The 13,633-nt window shown below is 38.6% G+C and overlaps 2 protein-coding genes across 2 annotated transcripts; one reads left to right on the top strand and one right to left on the bottom strand.

Annotated features, from left to right (window-relative positions):
• Positions 1 to 1,340: 1,340 nt before the first annotated feature.
• LOC114732772 (zinc finger protein JACKDAW) lies at positions 1,341 to 4,051 on the bottom strand. Its single transcript, XM_028920107.1, has 3 exons — positions 3,433 to 4,051; positions 2,957 to 3,353; positions 1,341 to 2,831 (listed from the first exon to the last, which is right to left on the bottom strand). The coding sequence occupies exons 1-3, from the start codon at positions 3,575 to 3,577 to the stop codon at positions 1,799 to 1,801; spliced, it is 1,575 nt and encodes a 524-aa protein (XP_028775940.1). The 5' UTR covers positions 3,578 to 4,051; the 3' UTR covers positions 1,341 to 1,798.
• Positions 4,052 to 11,885: 7,834 nt separating this feature from the next.
• LOC114732812 (NAC domain-containing protein 2-like) lies at positions 11,886 to 13,153 on the top strand. Its single transcript, XM_028920172.1, has 3 exons — positions 11,886 to 12,060; positions 12,165 to 12,451; positions 12,626 to 13,153. Exons 1-3 carry the CDS (start codon positions 11,886 to 11,888, stop codon positions 13,151 to 13,153), a joined length of 990 nt encoding a protein of 329 aa, XP_028776005.1.
• Positions 13,154 to 13,633: the final 480 nt, after the last annotated feature.

The following is a 13,633-nucleotide window of genomic DNA, read 5'->3' as shown; positions in this document are numbered from 1 at the left end:
ACACGCCTTGGGAACACACTCACCCCTTCATTCTTTACATGCTTTATCTCTGTTATTACCATCTTTTTAATTACTAACATTGTAGTAGTAAAGTAGTGGAGATTTAGTCAACAGTGCAGTTTTGGAGAGACCACCACCTCGCCACCCTCGCACCACATTTAGGTTAGAAGATTTAATTACTTCTTCTGCCTCTTGGCTTGGTGCGCTAATATTTAACCATATTTGACTTCAGTAGGAAATCACATGATGGCGGCGCTAGCCTGCATTTTTGTGCGTATGGCATTCTGCATTATAAATGACAGAGAAATTAACTAAATGTGATCATGTATAGTGTCATCGGTACGTGCGTACGTGTATATGTATAAACAACATATGTATCAAACAGTCATCTTCACGAGTATTTCTTTTTGTTCGCGTTCTGTGCGCTGTCACGTACTAAAGAGTGAGAAATGACAATGCTTCCCTTGAGCCCTGGTGAAACTAATAAATCGTCTCATGGTTGTATTCTCATCCAAAATAGACCAAGGGGTGGTACACTGATACTGATAAAATGAGATGACGGGCCTATCCGGCCAGGCAGTCACGTGGTGGTGTAGGAACCAGGATCTAAGAACTAGGAAGTCACGTTCACTTTTTTGAAGTATTACGTTTGTCAAGGACTGTGTCGGGCATGCAGCCAATGCAACGTAGGGCGCCTAGTAATTATTACTCGTGGTTTTACTTACACAGGATTTAACATTCATTCAGACCGCTTTATTCAAAATGACATCGTTTTCGGATCATCTAAAATCGAAGCTGTCAAAGGTTTACTTTACAGTTACTATGCAGAGAAGCAACCATGAATTGTCATGCCACACTGGACCACGGCCTCTGCCCTCTGAACTTTTTGACCACATCCACAACTTTTCCCTTAAATCTCAATACTCAAATCGGTAATCAAAGTCATATACGTGTGTGTGTGGGTATACATATCAGTTGACAAATCCAACGGCTTCACTAAAACCTTCACCATTTCTGAAGAGACGTCATGAAGCCCAGACTAGCTAGCCAGAGAGCAAGACTCCGCAATACTTTCCGAGATTCAGGGTTCTGCCAAAAAGCCCATCTATATATAGCACCTAGATTCTGCCTACACCACACAACGCTGAACTCGATCTCCAGGGAGCAAGAGACGTAAGGAGCTTCGTCTTCTAAACTAAACCTCCCCCAGTTATTATTATAACATATAGAAACATAAATATATATGTAGCTTCCTATTGCGATGTGGCGTCTAGCTGCTACATCAAGATCCGGACTAGACAATTACTCTCGATTTTTATTTCCCACCATGGTTGACGAGGTGCCAGAATTCGACGGATCGTAGTAAGTAGAAATAATATTACAATGTACGTGAAACCTACTTTTTTTTTTTTTTTTGCGTTTCCCAGTCTCCCCTTTTTTTAGAGTCATGACGGCAGCTCAGTTGCGTTAGTGTAGTCATATACAAGCGGTGATGAATGCAAATTTTATTTCATTCTTCCTTGGATTTCTGACCAGGAAGAGAAAACAAAAACGATAACAGTAGTTGCTGAGACAGAAGGAAAACAACTAGGAGAACATGCATGACTCGGAGTCCGCACCTCTTGACGTGCAGTGGGGCCCCGCTGCATTCTGGCTTCTGGCAATTCGCAAACTCCATCTTTCACCCACCTCCATCACATTAACTCGCTCTAACTCGACACCTTCCTTCGGGTTGATTCATATTGCGTAAGCTCATATATCATGATACATGAGCACTGCCTGAAAATCCGATCTTAATTTACTGAGTAGTACTACTCGTGAACTGAGACATTCCCATGGATGAGGCAATGGAAGCAAATTTAGCGAGCTCTTCGGGAAGGAAAGGAGTACCAGCTCCTCCTGCTCCGCTCATTCCCAGAAAATCTCTGGTGTAACCATGTTCCCCAGTGTTTGAATCAGGATGCAGCTTCAATTGCACTTGTTTGTTACTTTGTCTTCCACGGGATTGCGACACAAGCTCATCAAGGCCACTGTTCGATGAATGCGTCAATGAGCTGAAGTTATTGCTCATCCCCAACGTACCTACACCACTGCTACTTGAACTAAAATTCTCTGATTGCTTCATACTCTGATACATTTGGTTCAGCTCGTTGTTACGGTTTTGGTCTGCGTTATTTTCGAGACTTGCCGTAGTTTGGGAAGAAGACGAGCTCATTACCCCAAAACTGCCGCTAAATATGGAAGGGTTGCTGCTTCTGGTTGAGCCTATCTGAGCTGCTTTCTGTAGAAGTGCAGTGGCTGACATGGGAGAAGCTGGCTTTGATTGATTGTTTCGAGCGTCAGAATTATAAATAGATACTAAGTTTCCAGTTCCGCTACTTTCTCCTTTTTTCCCAATAGGGAGTGTCGATGGGGAATAATTACACAAAGAAGAAGGAGCAAAGGTGTTATTAGGTTGAGGCATTTGCATATTGATCTCGGGCAAACCTGAAGAACTTGAAGATGACACATAAAGACCAGAATTAGGTCCCACTTCTAGAGGATTATTGATGCGGGGATTTCCCAGCTGGTTCAACCACAACGACAAACTGGGCCTCATTTGCTGGTCGGCTCCACCCATAGTCATGCCCATTCCTTCAAATTCTGAACGAAACCCATTTGCACCGAATTGCGAAACGCAAAATCCGTGTGCCGAGCTAAGCTGAGAAGTAGAGTTCATTACACTCTCTTCGTTCTTAAAATTTAAATCTGACGTTCCAACTGAGGTAAGTCTCGCACTCTCTTCTGTCAAGGCATCGCAGAAGGCTCTGTGGGTGATGAAACTGTCTTTCCTGTTTTAAGAAATGAACGAACCCCCCATTAATTACCTAATCATTTACACTAATAAAAGAAGCAATAAATTCCCCACAAGCATTTATTATTCGCAAAATGAGGTGAGATTGGAAATTTAGTGTACCTAGAGAAGAGGGTACCACAATCGCACTTATATTCTCTAGTACCGCAAGTTTTGGTGTGAGCTTTCCAATCGGACTGGACAGCGTATTTCTTCGAACACTTGTCGCACTTCCACTTCTTCTCCCCGTGTTTTCTGCTGTAATGCTTCTTTATCCCGGTGAGGTCCCCCAATGCTCTGGAGGGGTCGTGGTGTACGCATGTCTTCTCTGGGCATATGTACACCTTCTTCCGGACCTCCTTGTTCGACCTTTGTCGCAGCTTCCATGGGAGGTTGTGTCCCCTTCGGTGAAGCTGCAGGTTTTGGTCTCTCTGGAAACCTTTGTTGCATATTTCACAGATGAATCGATTGGTAGCCATGAGAGACTTGGGCGAAAGGGCGATGACCTCCGCATCTGGATCTGTCACGTGACAATACAAAAACAACCTTTGCAAAAAGATCAAGAGAGAAAATCAGCAAAGAAGTAATTGACTACGAACCTGGTGTTCCTGGAAGATTCCTCTTCTTCTTAGGGAGGGGAGGAGGATTAAGTTTAGGGTTAGGGTTTGGGTTTGGGTTTGGCTCAGGAGCAAACCCTCCGATGGAAGAGGATAAGGAAAAGGGGTCGCCAGATAGCATTTGCATATTGGAAAATAAAGGGTAGACTATATTGGAAGGGTTGGGGAAGCAGAAGCGAACCGCAAACTTTCAACGGTATCAGACAGTACAAGCAAGAAAACAAAGGGCTTACCAGAAGCAAAAGCCAAATCAATATAAATTCTTTTGGATGCTACCCAAAACTACACTACGAGACCTGGCTGACTTCGATTCTGCCAAACTCAAGAAAAGGCCATGGCCGAAACCGGAGCCTGAACCTAATTATCAAACTACCAAAGTATATAAAAATATAAATATATTGAACCTCGAAAGAAGCTATATAGTAATGCAAAGGAGCTTCGGACTCTAGTCGCAGCTGATCTGGTTTCTGGTTTGTTTGATTTCGTAAGCATCGGCATAAAACCAAAACCACTCAAACAGGATGGCCAGCTATAGATAAAGATAACATTGGAGACACTTTTTTTCCCCCTCCCTGACCACTTCTCGCTCTCTCTCTTTCCCACCTAGCACTAGTATAGCTCTGGCTGATACAAGGGGAGCGACTCGGATCTCAACCTCATCATCTTATTGACTGCCATCCTCAATCACGGTCAGCCATGGATTGTGATGGGCCACCACACGCACAAAGACACACAAATACGGACACAAGTCACACCCACAATATTCGTCGAATTGTGTGTGACCCTGCCTCTTGCCTAGTGAACCAGAATGTTTAGTTGCTAGAGGGGATTGGGTTTTGTGGGCACAGACTCCAAACTGTTTGCTTAAAAAGCCGAAATTTTTATAGAGCCCTAGTCGGCTAGTACATAAAAATAAACCAAGGCTTTACAACAATACAGTATTAGACTTGGGGATAAGTGAAGATTAGATTAGCTATATTTAATTAAGAGCTTTGTAGTGATGCAGGGAAAGAAGATTGGGGGGGCGGGGGAAGCGAAAAGGAAGTTACCTTTCTGAGAGGGGAGAATGATTATGGCATAATTAGAGGGAGGAGGGCTTTTACGAAGCATGAGAGGAGAGGTCAGAGGGTGTGCGTGTGGGGTCGTAGTCCTAGTGGGGTTGAAGGGTCTCTTTTCCCGATGCAAGGGGGGGGGGGAGAGGACCGTGGTCCGTGATACCTCTGTCCCTCTCAGAGTCATCGTGTGGGGCCCAGCCCAGAAGAAAAATTGGACTGTGCTCTTGTGGGGTCCTCTCCCCGCCCTCCATCCTCCCAAAAAGTGCAAGGCCCTTGCAATTACGTCCCAGTTGGGCAATTACCTAGTTACCGCTGCCCTCTTACACCTTCAACCAATGGGACGTCCCTCCCATGTCCCAACCCATTCCCATGTTCTCTTCTCTCTTCCTTCACTCTCGTGTCTCCTTCACGTTCCTGTTACCTCTTCCTAGGTACGCTTTTTATGTGGACGCCTACAAACGAACTTGTTGCGCCACTAGCCTTGACTATTCATCTTTTTTTTTCATCACTTCTTTCTCAATAAAGTTCACGTCATTTCATTTTTCTTTTTTTTTCCCAAAAAATAGTGGGTTGCTATAATTTCAGTGCTTTAAGTTTGTCTTTGTTTTTGTTTTAGTTCCTAAAGTTTTAAATCATAAATTTTAGTCTCTTAAAAACAAAATAATCTAAATTTTTATTAAATTATAGGGATCAATACATACTAGAATTTGAAATTTGAGAGACGAAGATTAAAATGAGAGTAAATTTAAAAGATCAATATTATATTAATCCAAAATAATTAAAAAAAAGATGGCGTCTATCCTTTTCCTTTCTTTCCCACTCTGGAAACAGCTTCCGATTCACGCGGTGTTAGATAAAATTTGTGTATTTTCGGTGATTTTCACGTATATATGTAATGTGGTCTTTGGAGGATGATGTCGGAGGTGGAAGACTCTAGTTTTAAAAAAGAGTAGGACTGAGGACATTCTGTCTGGAAATAGAAAGGTGGAATTTTTTTCGTTGGGAATCTCTCCTAAATTGGTGGAAATAGTTCTTTATACTGTATATACGATTTACTGACGCAGGACACCTGTTTTAGAATCCAGCATTCAACTTTTATTCACAACCTTTTTCTTAAAGGTTAGAATTATTACGTTGCGCGCGCTCTTGCCGCGCACCCATAACTCAATCAATCTGGTGAGCACATTCGTAATATGAGTATGGATCTAGTGGGTCTACAAGGAAGGAAGCGAGATAGTTCTATCGTTCAGCGTTGACAAGGTAAGTAATGGATCTTTTTTATCGAATGACATGGTACAAAGGAAAAGCATCAACAGAAGAAAAATTTATGTGTTCAACAGATGCGAACCGATTATTCTTTTCAGCATAAATTAGTACTCCTCCGGTCCTAAATATAATACTACCTCCGGTCCTTAATATAAGACCCCGTTTGACTTTTAGTTTGGTCCTAATTATAAGACCCCAATTGATTTTGTCTCTCATATTTATGCATTTTTTTCCAAGATAGTCCTTCTAATAATGATAGTTCTAACCAACTCACTTAATTAGCAAGGATATTTTAAAAATGACAACACTTATTTGTTTCAAATAACTAACTTAACTTACTTCCTTAATCTCTTCAAATTAGTCAACTGGGTCTTATAATTAGGACTGGAGGTAGTATCTCTTTTCTAGTATAAATTACACTACAAAAAGAGTCTTATATTTAGAACCGTAGAAGTATATCTTAATTGCCAACGATAGTTATCATGGGAGAATAATTGTACTATTATTTTTTTAAACTAAAAGGTTACCATAATTTTGGGTTTATTACATTTGTTTTTATTTTGATTTTAGTCTTTTAAGTTTTTTTTAATGTTTAAAACACTGATCATTATAATTTAATAAAATATGGACAAAAACATGTGATTTGAAATTTAAGAAACTAAAAACTGTATTAACTCTAAACTAAAACATAAGATTGGATCGCAGCATTAATCAACACTGAAAAAAACAGCTTGCCTCACACAGGCCCGTGATCGAATAGCTCGATCACGGTTGATCTTGAATACCCCCCCCCAAAAAAAAACACACTTTTTGCCGATCGATCTTACTATTTGGATGAACCTAAAACTAATTCTTCATTATTAATAGTGGGTAGCATTTACTTGAAAAGTAAACCGAGGCTAAAATAATCTCACCACTGCTATGGCAAAAAGAATTTATAGATTAATATACATACATATATATGTGCGCGCGCGCGCACGTGATCTATCACCAAGAGGTGATCTCTCCAAAATTCTCGATTGATCAATATGAAGATTGGACTTGTCAAGAGCGCGTAGCTCTTAGTAAAACTGATATGTTGAAGTAATATACACGATTTAGGAGTTATATAGAGTGGCCCTATGTAGCTGGACCATGATCCCACGTGATTGAACATGTTACTTTAGCAATCGAAAGATCAAATATTCTGATTCCTCGTAATAGCTTAATCTGTCAATTCCTAGCTTCTATAAGTGCCTCTCTTTCAAACTACTCTTGCCATGATAGGTAAGAAGCAAGCACTATAAGATTTGCCTTTTTCTCACTACAACTAAGTCTAACCCTAACACATCGCTATACCGATGGTAAAATCCATATCACATACAGAGTATGACCATTGAGCTGTCTCAAACGATGTTCTTAAATCCATTGTTTTGAGGCCTGGCACGCTTCTCAATTTACTTTCCAGTTTCACATACAGGCACAGCTAACTTTTAGGCTTTGGAATGTAAGCTTTTACCGTGCTAATCACGCACCATTATATATCATTTCTTATTTTCCTAACCCTTCTATGAACGATCTAATGAGGAAATAAGTGAGCAAGTGTCGATTTTAGTATCAAATTCTGGCACTGTGATGGAAATACTTTGCAATCCTATAATAACCTTTACCCATATTACTTACACAAAGAGATTGAGATGCATCAGCAGCTTTGAACCTCGATTACGTACTGCTATACTATAGGCAGTCGATCGAATTATCAATGTTAGGTAAACTTTAACAATCAAAGCATTAAATAATTAGAGGGGGGAGTACTGGGGCAACCTTTTTTTGACTATATTGTTTAAGGAATTGAAAGAGCATCATCGAGGTGCAAATGTGTGCATATGATATTACATCTGATATTATAGCAGGAAACAAACGAGAAAAAAACGTAAATTGGAGGAATCTGTCTAATAATTGTGTCAGTAGCGTTATATTATATATTGGACAATTCAACCGCTTTTGGCTTCTTGCGTTCGGGGCATGGCATCCTATGTTATTTTCCCCCATCACATGAACACTTACACGCCCAAAATATCCCATGTGCTTGCTGTATTATTATTATTATTATTAGATCAAAGAACTCTTAGCTTGATTTTGCAGATAAGCACATGAAAAAAGAATAATTAATACCTAACAGAGATCGATATAACTAATAGGATACATGTATATGTGTCCGACCAGATAACGACATCCTCGCATCCATAAATACTGTATAGAGAACCCCACCATACTTGTTTATAGTTCTCTTCAATTTTTGCTTGGTCATCGGTTGGAAAATTTCACGCACATCCGCGCGATTTCATCACCAAACCCCGTACGAGATTTTCAAATATATGTCTGAAGTCCGAACTAAATTATTCATATTGCCCTCTCATTACTACTTTATTCGCTTCTGCTCCTACCTATGCTCGGTTAAATGAAAAAAAAATTTGATTGAGAAATCACGTTCACCTTTTGATAATATTATTCACCATAGTAAATATTGATATCGAAACTATGGGGGGAAAAACTAGAGTAAAATAATACTACCTCCAGACCTAATTATAAGAGTTAGTTGATTAATTTGAGAAGATTAAAGAAAGAAGTTAAGTTAGTTATTTGTAACAAATAGGTATTGTCTTTCCTAAAATATTCTAACTAATCAATTGTATTGACTAGAATTACGATTGTTAAAAGGATTACTTTGAAAAAAAATGCATAAAATATAAGAGATAAAGTGGATTGAGGTCTTATATTTAGAACCAAAATAAAAGTCAAATAAAATCTTATAGTAAGGACCAGAGGTAGTAATTAAGAAGAATTGTCTTCTGCTCCTAATCCCGCAATATTCAAGGTGTGTGTGAGATTTGGTTTTTGCTTTTGCTTAGACAATTTTGAGTGATGCATATACGTATGTGGTTCGCAACTAACGTCGAGAGATACATAAAAACATGTCAGTCCACCGTTTGAGTCTTGAGATCAGTATGAGACATTAATTCCTCAATCAAATTGGGATTAAGTAGTGTGTGTGTGTGAGAGAGAGGGGGGGGGGGAGGGGGGAGTCAAACAAGTTGAACAGAACCCAATCTTGCCGTTCTGAGTTATTCTTCTTTCCCATTTAAATTAATAGAGTTGGCATGAAGCTGCCTGGCTAGTGAATAGTATATTTATCATTTCTCCGATTCCGATGTATATAATATGTCTGATCTGTATGTATTATGCATGTATAGGCGGATACTAAGCAAATCTTATGTTAAAGAATGAATCCTATGCATATTTCAATATTTTAACTTGTCTCATATGGCTTCGTGTCAGAATGCCACATAAGATTCTTACGTTAAATATCAATTCTTACTGATTCCATGAATTCGTATCTTTTTTTTCGTGTGAGTTTTTGTTGGGGAAGACAAAGATATATTCAAGAGAATCTAACTTGCGGTCCAGCATTTCTCGACTTTGAGAAGACGTGTATCGTTTTGATACAAAATTATATTTATTTGGTGAGCTTATATATTAATTAACCTTCGCCTTCTACTATTAGGAAAAAGATATACAACCTCCGGTCTTTAATATAAGATCCTGTTTGACTTTTATTTTGGTCATAAATATAAGATCCCAATCCACTTTGTCTCTCATATTTATATTTTTTTTTAAAGTAACCCTTCTAACAATGATAGTTCTAGTCAATACACTTGACTAGTAAGGATATTTTAAGAAAGACAACACTTATTTAGAACAAATAACTAACTCAACTTACCTTTTTAATCTCCTCAAATTAGTCAACAGGCTCTTGTAATTAAGACCGGAGGTAGTACCTATTACGCAAAAGTTAAGATATAGAGATTGCCTTAATGTGCTATTTTGTATATATGATCCGTTTCAAAATATCCTCAAGTATTTGATGATTATTTTGTATGGATATATTAATCAAGAAATTTTTTATACATTCGGTGAAATTTAAAATTTGCCTTTACGGTTTACAACTCATAAATAAAACATAATTATCATACAATTCATATCTTACATATTGATGTTGAATGATGATTTTCTAAAACAAGAAATGACGATGATATACGGGCAAGTGGGGATGAAGCAAAAGATTATATCTAAGAAATTGGGGGGAAAAAAATTATTACCCTCAGATGGATTAATTTCATAAATAATTAAATTGGCCCACATTTCTCCTCGTTAACATTCTTTGGACTCGGCATGGGCTTCCTGGCCCGTTCTCTCTTGTCTCAGCTTGTGTTTTTGTATCCTCTTATTGTCCCTTTCATCTACCCTCCTTCAACACCACAGAACAAGAAAACATGGTCAGCAATATAATTGTAATTTGTGTATTCCCTATAATATAATAGAAAAAATAAACGCAAAATGACTGAAAGCATATTAATTACAATCATGCATACGGTACTGCAGATTAGAAAGATAAGGTAATTTATAATTTTCACACTCATGTTTTGTTTGTGTCCCATGAAATTTAAGGCCTAGCCTAGATTCAGACGCCATTTATATTTATTATAAACATGACAAGCCTCAATAAAGCCTCGGTTTGTTCATCATATATGCTAAATGTATTGGAATGTTCTTTCGCGCGCATCCTAGTTCACACATGAACTTTTAACCCAAGTGCTCTTTTAATTTGTTAATGTTATTTTCTTATATGTATGCTTCCGTATACAAATCATATGGATTTAGATCAATGGCTCTAATTCGAACTTTATAGATATGCATGATATATTCTCTGAAACGTCCTCTGGTCAAGAACACTTAGTTTCCACCCAAACCATGTAATGCTTCTTCATTGATTGAATTAGAACTACCTCTCTGTTTAAGTAATCACACACCGACAGAAACACAGAGGGGGGGGGGGTTTAAATGATTGTCTCCAAGAAGAAGAAACCAAGAAACAGGATCAAGTTTGGTGTGACTATGTGTCTCTGGAGCTTTCTTTCATGCTGCATGTCTTGGAGTGTAGTGCGATAAGAGTAGTGTGGTAGGAATAGCGCCAAACACAAGCATCTTTGCGACACCCCACTTATCCTTCTTTCTTGTCAATCCCAGATAAGTCCATTATTGACTCCCTCATGCAAACTTGCTGCGGAATCTCCTGGTTGATGTAAAAATGGTAGGTTATATATATCCTCATGCATTATGTTTGCTCAAAAGCAGAACCGTACCTCTCGCCAAACCTTCTCGTATATGCACCATCACATCTCGTTCCATATTTCCATTCCCATTTTAGCAGTTACCTCAACATTTGACGTTGAAACTCATATATAACATGCTCAGATTCATTATATAGTTTCCTGTTCATAATTTTATCGTGTAAGTATCCATGGCCCAACAAGTGAATGCGTTTCGTTTTGTCGCAACTACAACAAGTAAACCCTATCTTCAGTTAATTACTTACAACCCAAACTTATACTGCATTGCTTTATCGTCTGATTTTGTTGCCCCGGCCCACTTCGAATAAAATAATTTTTCATATCAAAATCTAGTTTCCCCGACATTTATACTCGGATCAGCTGGTGTTTCTCCTTAATTTTAGGACAGCTGTAACAATAACAGACTGATCATAAGAACTTGTCATATAAGCAAAAAATTAGATATAATCTGTTTCCCCCAGTGCTTTAGAACCACTAGCATATTATCAAATGAAAACATACAACTGTATCGCTAATAAGAATCTGATTTGCGATTGATAGATAATTTAATTTAATAAAGAAAATCTAGAGAGACTTGTCGTTGAATTTTCACCAAGTCTGTAATCGACCGCCTTTAACGACCACATATACATTGGACTAAATCTTTTGTTTAAGTTTCAAAGTAACCTCGGTGATTGAATGATGTGGCCTTTGAAGAATGTTTGATACAAAACATAAGACAAGTGGCCTGGGTTGCTTTCTCATCGCTATCCCTACCCGTTCGTCATGCAATCTTTTGTACCTGTTATTGTATTACCCGATAATTGTCCCTTTCTGCATGACCAAGCAGCATATATAGATCCCCATGCACAGTGATTTCAAGCTTACAACCATCTTGGTCGATAATATCGATCTGCGAATCGTTGGTAAACTCCCCTAGGTTCCTCCGTTGCCTTTATTTCCAATGGAGAGGGATCCCCATAACTTGGAAATTCAACTCCCTCCTGGTTTTAGATTCCACCCTTCCGACGAGGAGCTCGTTGTTCACTACCTTAGAAACAAAGTGACTTCACGTCCCCTCCCTGCTTCATTCATTGCAGACGTAGATCTCTATAAGTTCAACCCATGGGAGCTTCCAAGTACGTGCTTATTACAACTTGAATCGAGTATTGCTATCTTCTGTTTCGATTGTTTTCTTCATGAATAAGTCACTGAAAAAATTATTGGTTTTTGTTTATGATAGGCAAGGCTCTATTTGGAGAGGATGAGTGGTTTTTCTTTACTCCGAGGGACAGAAAGTATCCGAATGGATTGAGGCCTAATAGAGCAGCCGGGTCAGGTTATTGGAAGGCTACGGGGACTGATAAACCTATTCTTACTTCGTGTGGAATGAAGAGCATTGGAGTGAAGAAAGCCCTTGTGTTCTACAAGGGACGTCCCCCTAAAGGATCTAAAACCGATTGGATCATGCATGAGTATAGGTTGCTTGATTCAATGATCTTCAGTTACAAGCAAAGAGGGTCTATGAGAGTAGGTCAATTATATGATGCTTGTTGTTTACTTCTTTTCCTTTTTCTTTCTTTTTTAATTGATATTGTTTATGGTGGCCGATCCTACTGAGAAATGTGTTTGGAATGTTGATTTAAGAAAATAATATGTGGTTCTGATGTTTTCTCCTGTTTTTTTTTTTTTCCTTTTCTACAGCTGGATGATTGGGTGTTGTGCAGGGTTCGTCGAAAAATCAGCAGCCCAAGAAACACCTGGGAAGAGTCGAATGAACCTAGTTACGAGCCTGCAAGCTATTTTAAGAATTATGAGAGTCCTGATCCTGAGGAAACTGACAAAACCCTTGTGTTCAATGAATTTCCCATGTTGCCATACATTCTAGCATCCGAGACGAATACTCTTCCTTCCACGGGAAATGCATCATCAAGCTTAAGCAATCAGCGTTATGGTAATGCTTTTGTCTATGAAGACACCTCAAACGTAGAAGAACAGTTCTCAGAATCTGCTGTTGAGAGCTTGAAGAGAAAACTCTATGAACAAAACCAAATGGACCTTTATGATTCTCCTCCCTTTAAGAAGCCATTAAGAGAGGAAGATAATGAGAGGGACATGCTAGACATAGACGTAAGCAAAAGCTGCACCAGTGGTTTCAACATCTTTGATCATTGGAATGCCATCATACAGCCTCAAGAGCTTAATAACTTGGCCTTTGCAGGATATATTTGAGAGATTTATACACACTCATGTACGTATATACGTCTACATATGTTTGGGTATGCAAAAGGTGAAGATAAAAGATTGGACAACAGAAGAAGATTCTGGAAAAGCAAGAGGGCGAAGCTTTCCCCCATGTGTGTAGTGTGTGGTTATATTCTTTATAGTTTACAGCTCATTGGGACATGTACATATGTGGAATTGTACGCCATTTGCTTTGCTTCATTGTAATGGATCGATATAATTGCAGTTATTTAAAGAACAATGTTATGGAACGGTGATTGTAATAAACCAACAATTAAACTGTGAACGTGGACTTATAGAAGTTAAAGGGCGAGTTATAATTTCTATGTTGATGATTCTTTTTTTGATAGCTCTAAGTAGATGATTCTGACGAACAGTTATGTGTGAGTTTTGAAAATGAGAATTCTTTTTCATTAAATAAATTATATTTCGATGAGAAGGCATATGATGAATTTGTTTGAGATATAT

Source organism: Neltuma alba, unplaced genomic scaffold (genome assembly GCF_004799145.2).
Source record: "Neltuma alba isolate B1F8T4 unplaced genomic scaffold, ASM479914v2 tig00012937_pilon, whole genome shotgun sequence".
In the NCBI taxonomy this organism is placed as follows: domain Eukaryota; kingdom Viridiplantae; phylum Streptophyta; class Magnoliopsida; order Fabales; family Fabaceae; genus Neltuma; species Neltuma alba.
Note: the sequence above shows the minus strand (reverse complement) of the source record. Positions and strands in the feature narration are given on the sequence as shown.

Excerpts from the sequence above, each read along its gene's own strand:
- LOC114732772 (XM_028920107.1), bottom strand. The coding sequence starts at position 3,577 with ATGCAAATGCTATCTGGCGACCCCTTTTCCTTATCCTCTTCCATCGGA. Across the intron at positions 3,354-3,432 it reads GAATCTTCCAGGAACACCAG|ATCCAGATGCGGAGGTCATC; the intron begins GTTCGTAGTCAA and ends GTCACGTGACAG. Across the intron at positions 2,832-2,956 it reads TGTGGTACCCTCTTCTCTAG|GAAAGACAGTTTCATCACCC; the intron begins GTACACTAAATT and ends TTCTTAAAACAG.
- LOC114732812 (XM_028920172.1), top strand. The coding sequence starts at position 11,886 with ATGGAGAGGGATCCCCATAACTTGGAAATTCAACTCCCTCCTGGTTTT. Across the intron at positions 12,061-12,164 it reads CAACCCATGGGAGCTTCCAA|GCAAGGCTCTATTTGGAGAG; the intron begins GTACGTGCTTAT and ends TGTTTATGATAG. Across the intron at positions 12,452-12,625 it reads AGCAAAGAGGGTCTATGAGA|CTGGATGATTGGGTGTTGTG; the intron begins GTAGGTCAATTA and ends CCTTTTCTACAG.